At 44.9% G+C, this 13,145-nt stretch overlaps 1 protein-coding gene across 1 annotated transcript in view; it reads left to right on the top strand.

Annotated features, from left to right (window-relative positions):
• LOC146830448 (nmrA-like family domain-containing protein 1) overlaps positions 1–11,971 on the top strand; it is a 71,962-nt gene extending 59,991 nt beyond the window's left edge. The window contains exon 5 of the mRNA XM_085604686.1: positions 11,728–11,971. Within this exon, the coding sequence (XP_085460812.1) occupies positions 11,728–11,904 (177 nt within the window). The 3' untranslated portion in view covers positions 11,905–11,971. The remainder of the gene's footprint in view (positions 1–11,727) is intronic.
• The last annotated feature ends 1,174 nt before the right edge of the window (positions 11,972–13,145 follow it).

Raw genomic sequence — 13,145 nt, 5'->3', positions numbered from 1 at the left:
GTGATTCTACAGCTCCTGTAAGAGGAACCTGCAATTACTGTAAACAACTAGGCCATTATGTACACGATTGTCCAGTCCTGAAACGTAATATAGCTACAGGTATTGCAAAAGAGAGACCACGATTAGTTAGACAAGATCAGAATGAACAAGGAGCTATGCAGCATGGACAGTCCATGCCAGTTCAGCAACAGTCCATGCCAGTTCAGCAACAGTCCATGCCAGCCTCACAGCAGCCCATACAGTTTGTGCCAGCTGCACCACCGTTGCCTGCTACTGCCACACAAACCACAACACGACAAATGTATCAGACTGCACAATATGAATATCCTGAGTATCAGCATTACGCATGAACAAGCCTAGAGAGGGAAGTTGACTTACCGCTCATCGAGATTCCTGTAGATCAAGAAGGACCGTATGTACATAGTGAATTGTTAGGTCAAGATAGAAAATTCTTACTCGATACAGGGGCAAGTCGAACAACTATAAAACGTAGTGAAGTTCCAGGGGCACCCCTCTCAGGCTCTCAAAATGTTTCCCTTGGTTTTTCAGGAAAACCTATTGTTAATGAAGTATCACAGCCTCTCCCACTTACGATAGGACCTTTGACACGAACTACAGATTTATTGCTTACTAAATCATGCCCAGAAAATCTGTTAGGAATTAAAACTCTGAAAGCACTAGGAGCCATAATATGTTGTTCTCCGGAAGGAGTAAGGTTGTTTCTACGTGATTTTAAAGGTCACTATGTGTCTAGGGACATGGATCCCCGACTACAGACTTTACCAGTACATCTATGGGCACAAGGCCCTACGGATGTTGGCTGCATGAACATTACACCATACCGAGTCACATTGAAAGCAGGAGTGGTACTACCACGAATGCGACAATACAAGTTACCACATGATGCTGTAGTGGCTTTGCTGAAAATCATTGATGAGCTAATTGCCCAGGGAGTAGTTGTAGAAACAGACTCCAATGTATGTAATTCACCGATAATTCCGATTCTTAAACGAACTGATCCTACTGCCCCACCAGTATACCGATTGGTTATTGATTTGCGTGAACTAAACAAGTGCATTGTACCACAATTTCCTGTGGTCCCTGATATATCATCATTATTGACAGCAATTGATTCCGAAGCAACATTCTTTACTGTAATTGATCTCAAGAATGCCTTTTTCAGCGTCCCAATAGATCCGGAAAGCCAATATTTGTTCGGATTCAGTTTAAATGGGCGCAGCTTTAAATTCTCACGCGCTCCCCAAGGATTCACAGAAAGCCCCAGCATCTACAGCCAAGCACTGAAACGAGAACTTGACAGTATCCACATGCCAGTCAATACTGCACTGCTTCAATATGTCGATGATCTGCTGATCACCGCGAGAAGCGAACCTGAATGTGAAAAGGCTTCTCTGACAGTTTTACATTTTCTAGCCGACAAGAGGCACAAGGTGTCTCCTTCTAAGCTGCAATTCTGTGTCCAGCGAGTTATTTATCTTGGTCACTCGCTGTCCAAGGAGGGAAGGCAGCTTACACCAGATCGCATCCAGTTAATTGCTAACATGTCAATACCCCAGACACAAAAGGAAGTGCGGGCTTTTATAGGCCTCACTTCATATTGTAGGCAGTGGATCCCTCAGTACGCATTTCTAGCAAAACCACTCATTCAGTTAACCACACAGGAGGCAGCCACATCGACTGTTCTCCCTTGGACTCAGGAACATACACAAGCTTTTGAAAGCCTAAAGGAAGCTTTATGTCAAGCACCTGTTTTAGCAACACCATGTTATAGCAAACATTTTACACTCTTTGTTACAGAACGTGAAGGTACTGCCTTGTCAGTACTCACTCAGGATCAAGCAGGATCACGCAAGCCATGTGCTTATTTTTCCAGTACATTAGATCCCGTAGCTCAGGCTTTGCCTGCATGCCTGAAATCAGTGGCGGCGACAGCTTTAGCAATCAGACAAAGCGATGCCATAGTATTAGGACATCCATTGACAGTACAAGTACCACATGCAGTAGAGGTTCTTGTGAACCGAACACAAACACAACACTTGACCATAGCAAGACTTACCGGTTATGAACTGACATTGTTTCAACCACACATAGAGATCCGACGGTGTAATACATTGAATCCTGCTACACTATTACCTGTAATTGGAACAGACCCACTAGCTCATGATTGTGTTGAAATCATTGAAATAAAGACGAAACCTAGACAGGACTTGACAGACGTTCCATTGTTAGATCCAGACCTGACGTTGTATGTAGACGGATCGTGCATGAGAACAAGTACAGGAGATTTAGTGGCCGCGTATGCAGTCACAACAGACACTGAAGTTATTGAGACAAATTGTATAGATACTTTGTCAGCCCAAGCAGCAGAACTTATTGCTCTAACACAAGCCTGTATTCAAGCCACAAATAAGAAAGTTAATGTATACACTGACTCACGTTATGCATTCGGAGTTGTACACGACTTCGGCGTACTGTGGCGAGAGAGAGGTTATTTAACCTCCCATGGTGCCCACATTCAGCACGGACCCCTCATTCATGCCTTGTTAGACGCAATACATCTACCTACTGCTATATCGATTATGAAATGTAAAGCACACACGAAGGTTACTGATATCATTTCTCAAGGCAATGATTTAGCTGACAGAACAGCTAAACAGACTGCTCAGAATCGCACATTAGACATGACAAAGCCAATAGTTCAGACACCAACACAGTGTATGACAATTAAGGATCCCGCACTTGACGTAATTGACATACAGACACATGCTACTGCAGAAGAATTAAAGAAATGGACTGAACTAGGAGGGATCCAGACAGATCAGGGATGGATGACGAAGGAGAAATCTGTATGGTTTCTTCCTGACTCTATGGTCCAAGCCATTATAGCTACAATTCACAGCCCGGCGCATTTAGGAGAAAAAGCTATGCTAGATAGCATTCAACACATTTGGTTCAATAAACATTTACGAGCAGCAGCTAAACAAAAGGTCCGTACCTGTATGATATGTTGTCAGTTCAACCCGGGAAAAAGTGTTCCCGTAGAACAGGGTGGATTCCAGACTCCTGATCATCCTTTTGAAGTGCTCCAAATGGATTATATCCAGATGGAACGATGTCGAGGATTCAAATATGTTCTTGTAGTTGTCTGCGCTCTCTCCCGATGGACTGAGGCGTACCCAGTATCAGATTACACGGCCCCGACTACTGCCAAACAGTTAGTTCGAGAATTCTTCCCACGGTACGGGCTACCACGTGTTGTATATTCAGATAACGGCCAGCCTTTCTCATCCGAATTAATGAAACATGTCTCACTTTTGTTGGGATATCAGTGGAAGTTCCACTGTGTCCGACACCCCGAGGCAGCAGGTCTCGTGGAACGACATAATCAAATTTTGAAAATCAGATTGTCTAAAATATGTAAGGAGAAAGGTGTTGACTGGATAGTAGCCTTACCAGTTGCACTATTTTACATAAGAATGGTAGCACACTCTCGAACAGGGCTATCCCCGTATGAGGTGATCTTCGGAAGGCCACCAAATATGTGGGGGACGCCTGTACCACGTAAAATAACTGATGTTAATTGTAATATGCTGACAGATTACCTGGCTTCCTTGATGTCTGCACTACAATCTTGTCGTTCACAGGTAGCTGCAGCTTTTCCTGACAACACTGAGGTGAAACCCCATGACGTTGCTCCGGGGGATCTGGTGTTTGTGAGGAATTTCGATCGGAAAACCCAATTGGAGCCCAGGTGGAAAACACCGAAGCTAGTCCTGCTGACCACAAGAACAGCCGTGAAAGTGGAGGGCCGCAAAGGATGGATACATTCCAGTCACGTTAAGAAATTTCATGGACTATCCTCGGATATAGACACTGTGCCCTGCACTCCCTCACAGACTGATTCAAAACTTCCCTTTGTTGAAAGGAATGACTCTCAGAACTATAAATTAAAACTTAGGCCCAAACAGTCGAGCAATTTGATTGTTTAAGTCCTCTCCAAGGTGAAGCGGTTGAATTGTCTCTGACATGTATCCCTTGGACCTGAGTAGAGAAAATACCAGAGAAATGTTGAAACGACAGGCGTATTGTAAATCACTGCGTAGCTACTGTGTGAGGACGTTATTAATTCTGTTTTTATTGAGTGTTTTAATAATCATTACGAGTGTGATTTTGCACATATATCATCCTATTTCTAGACATGTTTATAATATTACTGCTGAACATTCTTTTAGTGACCTACCGCCACATGAATTATCTTATAGACTTGCGCTGCGCAATAACACCTTCATTAGTATGTTACATCATTCCCATCAGACTAGTAATGCCACCAATTGTTGGGTGTGTGGCCGACTCCCTCCCTATCAGAATAACAAAGGAGTTCTGCCTTTCTTTCCACATCCGTTCACACACAATGGCTCCTGTGGAGCATGGTTTAGTTTACTAAATTCCATAGACCCAGACACAGCAGTTTATCAACAACATTGGATATGGGGAAATCTGAATCTAGTTTTATTCAAAGTCTGTCACCCTAATAAGGAGGGTCACCCCAGTAGAACAGGAACTGATTTAGAAAATGAAGTGTATAAATTAGGTAATTTTACGCCTAACCTCATGATTTTGAACGTCAAATCCGAAGCTGAATTAATTCTGCCCACTATGTCAGTATTTCCAGTTAAGGGTGAATTATGTGTGAGAAAAGTTGGTTCCATACACATGGGCCATAGCAAATGCGTTACTACAGTAGAATATAGTGATCAAGGGAAATCTTCATTTAGAGCTTCTCGCCATTCTTACTTTATATGTGGTCAGACGGCATATATGCGTCTGCCTCTAGATTGGGATGGTACCTGTTACATAGCATTCCTTTTGCCACCTGTTTTCCTAGCTCCCCCTGATTATTATCGAAATGTTCATTTAGTACACAAAAGAGAGCGTAGAGATCTCCCAGTTGTCGATTATACTGAGACGGCATGGGAGAAGTATGTAGATTTCAATAAAGGTATCTTTCCCTATATAGGTACAATATCAAATAGTAAGCTGATACGCAGACTCACCAAGACTCTTGAAGCTGTAGTAAACGAGACTATAGCCGCCCTAGGCAATCTGACAGAGGAACAATCAGTGATGAGAATTGTTGTTCTCCAGAATCGTCTTGTCCTTGACGTCATCCTGGCCGATAGGGGCGGAGCTTGCAGGGTCATCGGATCCAGCTGTTGCATATTCATACCAGAAAATTCGCCATCTGTATATAAAGCTATAACACGCCTTCATAAGATTGTAAGCCAGATACACGAGAATCCAGGCACTTGGACGTGGTCCGGGTGGTTTTGGAGTGTGATATCAGCCTGGGGATGGAGAGTTCTATCCTTCCTAGGTATTGGCCTTCTTATGCTCTTCAGTTGTTGTTTATGCCTGCAATGTGGACCAGCGATTTGTGGTCTGTGTGCCACATCATGCATTCCATATCAAAGTTCTCGTTCAAAATGCCGGAAAAAGAAGGAAGAAGAAATGATGCTCCATGAGCAAATCGATGGAATAATGAAGATTGATATCTCTTGAAGGGCAAGTAGGGGACAAGGAGGGAATGTGGAAATGTGGATTTTCCTGATCAGTTATGTCCCCTATCTTGGACCCCAACGATTCTATGTGCATGTCACAAGTACATGTGTGTTCCCTCCAGTTCCAGTTTCCAAGACGCAAACATATGTGTGTCTACCGTCGACATGTTCTCTGTCAGATCCGCCATCAATGGGCTGGATATTCAATTCCTAAGTATGAAAAGCCACCGACTTTATATGGCTAAGGTACTCCATTTTTACAGTTCAGGCAAGTAGGCCCGATTCTTTCCTCAAAGCCTTTCCCTGCTCTCTGTCTCTGACAGTTTCGGCTTGAGCTCGCATCTGTATCCATGAACTTTGTCCTACTCCCTGTGCAGCTAACGGTGCCTGCCTCGGCCAGTTTTCGCCTGCCTGCCAAGAAGCTGTATTTCACCTTCGAATTATCTATTTTGCTCTTCAGCCGATGCATTCCTGTCTAGTGATTTAGGTAAACATTTCCTTTAGCTCACAAGCAAAGGACTCAGCCTTTCCGTCCTCCTGCAAGTGATTCATAGCCCTGTTGCCATGGAAAGTTTTCTGCCCCTCGCTTCTCATATAGACACTTAGACGCTTGTACACGCACATACAGTTAGTATAGAATAGATTCTGTCCGAGAGTCCTTCCTTGTGGATAACATAGTTCTCTAAACATAGGATGTTAGATATGATTTGGGATTAGGTTGACATGACCCCCTAGACTTCTCGTCTCCACATGTAGAGCTAAATGTCAAGTCCCCTTCACCCCCTAGTTGCACGTCAATCACACGTCATGCTGCTGCGCACGCATCCATGTTAAGTATTATCGTATAGATCCACCTATGTAAGATAATGAGAGCCAATCATGTTTCTTTTTGCTCCTTATTACGCCTAGTTTCAATTACGTATCACTATGTTAATTTATCTTATCAATTGTTACGCCTTTTTGCACTTGTTTCATTGTAAATGTATGACCTATAAAAGTTACTTCTTGTCAATAAAGTATTGTACTTCACTTCCTGAACCCTCGTGGTGACGGAACCTGAAGGCCGCGACTCGAGTCGGCCATTTTGGATGGAATAAAGCCCATTTAGAAACCTCTTATACCACGGATTCTGCCTCTTGTTATTCTGAGCTATTTTACTTTATTTTTAAAGATTCCGTATGAAATTCAGTTTCGGTAAAAAGAATATTTACCACACTACATACGACGCCTCCACCCTCTTAGCCTTAAACCCCGGCCGACTCCCCAACTGCGCCCAAGCCGCTCCTGGACACACCCATGGACCGTTCACATGCAACTCCTGCAAGTATGATGGCACCAAGACCAACTCCTCATCCACTAACACCAAACAGAGATCCGACACCAACCACCTTAAATGCATCTTGCTCAACACCCGCTCGGTCCACAGACACGCCATCGACCTTTGGAATCTACTAGACACCATCTCTCCGGATGTCGCCTTCCTAACAGAAACATGGATGAACGCCTCCTCAGCCCCAGACATCACCATTGCCATCCCGGAAGGCTACAAGATCATCCGTAAGGACCGCACCAAGCAAACTGGAGGAGGCATCGCCATCGCCCATAAAAATTCCATCCGCATCTCAACCAGCTCAGACGTCAACCTCGCTAGCGCCGAGCACCTTCACTTCCAGATTCACACCGACCCCAAGACCACACTAAGAGGCACCCTACTCTACAGACCACCAGGACCCCGTGCACAATTCATTGAAGACATCACTGACTTCATCACCCCACACGCCCTCCCCTCCGAGGACTACATTCTACTGGGAGACCTCAATTTTCACCTAGATAATAGCAACGACAGCAACGCCACCACCCTCCTGGAGAATCTCGCCAACCTCGGACTCAAGCAACTTGTTAATACCCCCACCCACTACGCAGGTCACACACTCGACCCTATCCTCACCTCCAGCAAACACATCTCCTTCAGTCACACCACAGTTCTCCATTGGACGGACCACAGCTGCGTTCACTTTACCTACAAAAAGACCCCAACTCACAACCATCCTCAACCCACTTTGCGAAGAAACTGGAACAAAATCACCATCGACCAGATCTCCTCATCGCTTCTTCAAAACCCCCCTGCCCACTCTTCGAACGCCAACCAAGCAGCCATCAACCTCACTCAATGGCTAACCAACAGCGCCGACAACCTAGCACCTTTGAAAAAACGTCAAATCAAACTAGGCAGCAAAAACGCCCCCTGGTTCAACGATGATCTTAAGAAATCCAAGAAACTCTGTCGATCCCTTGAGAAGGCCTGGAAAAAAGACCCAAACACCAGCACCAGGGACGCCTTCAAAAACGCCACCCGCATACACCACCAACTGATCCGGACCGCCAAGAAAGCCTCATTTAAAGACCGACTAGACAACAACGCCCACAACAGCAAGGAATTATTCAACATCATCAAAGAGTTTACCAACCCCACTGCCAACTCCAACGACATCACTCCCTCTCAAACACTTTGCGACTCCCTAGCTTCGTTCTTCCACGACAAAATCGCTGACATCCACAACAGCTTTGACAACCAATCCGGAGACCAACCCACCCAACCTTCTGCCATACCTCCACCCCCCCTGAACATCCTTAACGACTGGAACCCAATCTCCACTGAGGACACCATCCGCCTGATGAATTCCATCCATTCAGGATCCCCCACAGACCCATGCCCTCACCACATCTTCAACAAAGCAGATTCCATCATAGCACCACACCTCCGAGACGTCATCAACTGCTCCCTCAACTCCGCCACCTTCCCGGAAAGCTGGAAACACGCCGAACTCGGCGCCCTTCTGAAAAAACCCACAGCAGACCCCACCGAACTCAAAAACTACCGCTCCATCTCGCTCCTACCATTCCCGGCCAAAGTCATCGAGAAAGCTGTCAACAACCAGCTCGCCGCCTGCCTCGAAACCAACAGATCCCTCGACTCCTCACAGTCCGGCTTCCGAGCCAAACACAGCACTGAGACCGCACTCATCGCTGCAACAGACGACATTCGAACTCTACTGGACAATGGAGACACAGTCGCCCTCATCCTCCTCGACCTCTCGGCAGCCTTCGACACAGTCTGTCATAGCACCCTATTACAACGCCTCAGAAACATCGGTATCCAAGGAAAAGCTCTGGAATGGATCACCTCGTTCCTTACAGGAAGAACTCAGAGAGTCCGCCTCCCACCATTCAAGTCAGATGCCACTGAAGTCATTTGTGGTGTGCCACAAGGATCTTCACTCAGCCCCACCCTCTTCAACGTATACATGAGCCCCCTTGCGGCCATCGCTCGCCAACACAACCTCAACATCATCTCCTACGCTGATGACACCCAACTGATCCTCTCACTCACCAAAGACCCTAACACCGCCAAAACCAATCTACATGAAGGAATGAAAGAAATAGCCGAGTGGATGAAGCACAGCCGTCTGAAACTGAATTCAGACAAAACAGAAGTCCTTATCTTAGGTACCTCCCCCTCTGCCTGGGACGACTCTTGGTGGCCAGAGTCCCTTGGAAAAGCACCCATCCCGACGGACCACGCACGGAACTTGGGCGTCATCCTGGACTCCTCACTCTCGATGACCAGACAAGTCAACGCCGTTTCATCATCTTGCTTCAACATTCTTCACATGCTCAAAAAAACATTTAGCTGGATCCCCACTGAAACTAGAAAAACGGTCACCCACGCACTGGTTACAAGCCGCCTGGACTATGGAAACACCCTATACGCCGGTACCACCGCAAAACTTCAGAAAAAACTCCAACGCATCCAGAACGCATCAGCCAGACTCATACTAGACATCCCGCGTAAAGACCACATTTCTGGTCACCTGAAAGACCTCCACTGGCTCCCCGTCAATAAGAGGATAACATTCCGCCTCCTTACCCACGCACACAAAGCACTTTACGAACTTGGACCAGAATGCCTCAACACACGACTCTCCTTCTACACCCCCTCCCGCCAACTTCGCTCTTCCAACCAAGCCCTTGCTGCTGTACCTCGCATCAACAAAACCACCATGGGGGGAAGATCCTTCTCCTACCTAGCGGCTAAAACCTGGAACACACTTCCCACTCACCTTCGCCTCACTCAGAACCACCTAGCATTCAGAAAGCAACTTAAAACCTGGATATTCGACAAGTAATTTCCCCACCCTTTTCCAAGCGCCTTGAGACCCTCTGGGTATGTAGAGCGCTATATAAATTATCTGACTTGACTTGACTTGAATGTTCTAGACCTATCTGAAGGTGTCTTATCTTCATTCCATGGTGAGCCCTGGAATAAAGGGGTCCTGGAAAAATCGCCTGAATTGAGGACTAGAGCTGGTCCACCAGCCTTGCCAATTGACAGAGGGAGGTCTGATGTTGGTACATCACCCTCAACTCCTTCTTTATCACTTTTAACTTTGCTTGTGACAACTGAAGAATCTTTTTGGAATCCTCTAAAATCTCAAAGAATTCCACCCTTCTTGCGGGCACCAGCTGAATTTTTTCCACACTGATAATGAAACCCTATATCTGAATCAACTGAGGCCCCCTGGTCTTAATTCACCGACCTCCCTCTCATGTCCCAGGTAGTCCACATCCTCAGTTCCTATGCTTTGAGGGGGGTTTCCCCCAGAGGCCTCATCGCTTTAGTGAAGCACCAAGGAGCAGAAGGATAGACCAATTGGAAGGGGCTTCAATCTGAGCATGTCTTTGCCACAGAAACTGCGGGTACTGTCTATGCTCTTAGATTGGTACTGTCAGATAGGTATCTTTTAAATCCAGACACAGGAGGATGCTTCTCTGGCATATGATTTTCTCCCTTTTGAAATGACGGTGCAGAACGAATTGGTTGGGCCCCCTCAAATTTATTATGGGACAATATTTTTTTGTTCTTCTGCAGTAGAAACATGCTGCTGAGAAAACCCTGGGGGTGTAAGCGACATGGTGATAAAACCCTCTTCTGCAACAACTCTTGAACCTCTACATTGACCAGATCCCAAACTTCCTGAGAAAAATGTATTGGCAAAGGCCACCTGGTCTGTATTGGGGTTGCATAGAATTCGGTTTGAAATAATTTCACTGTCTGTAATACCCACGGATCTTTTGATATTGAACCCACTGTTAAACACAAATGGCCATCCTGCCTCCCACTGTCACAAGAGGACAGGACACTACACTTACCTTGAGTTTCCCCTCCCTTTGCTTGACCTCTTCTGACGACTCCGTCTCCTCCCCTTTTCTTTGTGGGAAGAATGTTGAGCGTGAGTTTCCATAATGTGGGTGGTAGAAGTGTATGTAGAAAGTTCCCTGGATGGTGAAACATCCCTCATATCCACCAGTCCTGGGAAACATCCATCCGTGCCCTTTGGGCACAACGAGAAATTGTTTCCGGGTCCAATTGACCTCTAATTTCTTTCCCTCTTCAGCAACACACAAATTTGTGAAACAGGAACCTAGGGCACACATAATTTATCTGGGTACGAGGACCATGACCTATCCGCACCTTTTGTAGGGTCCTTTCCACCTTTGCTTCATAATGTTACTCTTTTAGCTTCCAATCCCAGAGTTATGGGCGCTTTCTCAGATATTATTGGTCTTCGGCGCTCTGCCCTCATTTTAGATCCAACACTCCTGTCTATCAAACGTTTTATCCTAATGTATTCATCATTAAACAGCGGAGCCCACCTCACTTGGGCGTACCTCTGTCGTCCAAAATAAAAATATGAGACTTATCTCAAGTTCAGAACATTAGTACCAATAACAACTTCCTGCCCAGGGGAGCAGGATTGTGGGAGTTGTAGTGTTCTAGTGCTGTACAAAATACAGCAAGAAGATAGACTGCATAATAGAGGCTCCTATCTTGTAATACAAATATAGTCCAGTTGCCTTACCTTCTAAATTGCCACTTTGAGAGACCGTGCAGTTAGTCTCCTTACACACATACACGTCATGAGCCATTGCAGAGAATTACACCAGATGACCTCTTGCAGTCTTTTGCTATGGTATTATTTTGATGATATAAATGCCTTTTAAGAAACTGCCCTGAAAGATGTAACTGGCTATTGCAACTAAATATTTGACTAATTGTATGTTTTTGCCATCTGCTATCTTTTACTAGATTTCTCCTGAAAGTTATGAGAAGCTGGGATTCCCTGGGGCCAAGGAATTTGCTGACATGTTCCGTTTCTACCAAACAAAGATAGACCGCAACATCGAACTAACACACCAGCTCAACCCAAATGTCAAGAGCTTTGACCAGTTCCTCTCCGACAACAAAGAGGCCTTGAAATGTTAATTGGAGGGAATGTTGTTTTTGTAATTTTGGATTGAGGTCAGGTAGTAATAAAGATTTTTGTAGCTGATTACTTGTTTTGCAAGAAAGTATATTTTGTCATCTCATTATTTTATTTTCCATCTTGTCTTTTGTTCAGTCCATCCTCTGCCATCCTGGTTCTCACCCCATTCTTTCATCTTCCTAGATGTCCTAGTTGTCCTACGCATATTGTATTCCCCATTATTCCAAATCAATTGCAGGGTTGTGGACTGTGATATTTAATTTTCGTAAAATTCTGCTTTTCTGGGGTATGTTGAGTGAAGAACTACACTTGTTCAGATGGGACATGGAGTGTACTGACTTTAGCTCATTCCATGTACCATAATTATTTTGCCTTTCTAGGGCATGGTATGCAATGTACTTAGGATATTCTATCCTTCAGTCTTCACAGGGCATGGTGTGAGATGTCCTAAACATTTTCAGTTCCTTTATCTACTAGGGCATGATGTGCGAAGACCGTAGCTCATTCCTTTCCTTTCCCTTCCTGGTGCATGCTGTGTGATGCTCTTACATTCCTCTGACTTCCTAATTCATGGTATGTGATGTTCTTAGATCATTCCATTCCTCTGTCTTCCAGAGTCTTTAATGGACTCTCTTGCTTCATAAATGGCATTCTGTGCTCTTTCCATTCCTCTAATGTCAAAGTGAATGGTGTTTGGCATTCGATGCTTATTCTATACTTTTACCTATGGTGATACGGAGTATGATATTCTCTTAATTCCTGGTCCTGGAATGTGATGTGGCGTGGTATGTTTTCTTACGCCCATTCCATTACCTCGTGTTCTTAAACTAATGATCACAGTCTCAAATTGGTTGGTTTATCTCATTTTTACTTTACTCCTAGTAAAAGGCTGATTTTTATTTCTACTGCCTGAATAAGGCAACTCTATAGTCATCTTAATTTCATCAGCAATGCCATTTTCAACAGTGAGCATCTACACTTGCCCATGTCTACCCAATATACTAGGGCCTTTTTAAATGAGATACATGCATATGGTGAGACCTATTGAGAACAAAGATAAACATTCAGAGCTATCCTTTTGAAAAAAAACTTGTCTCCGTACTTCACCCTTTCTAGCTGACTGCCATTTCTATCAGCAACCCTCAACAATTTCCAAGAATGTTACATGTTTAGATCCAAAGAAAACTGCTGGCAAATAATCCTCCCACAACTGACAGCAGCAAAAGGGCATTAATTAGTT

This window comes from Triturus cristatus, chromosome 5_1, assembly GCF_964204655.1.
Source record: "Triturus cristatus chromosome 5_1, aTriCri1.1, whole genome shotgun sequence".
NCBI classification, from domain to species: domain Eukaryota; kingdom Metazoa; phylum Chordata; class Amphibia; order Caudata; family Salamandridae; genus Triturus; species Triturus cristatus.
The sequence above is the reverse complement of the archived record's forward strand: the minus strand, read 5'-3'. Positions and strand labels throughout refer to the sequence as shown.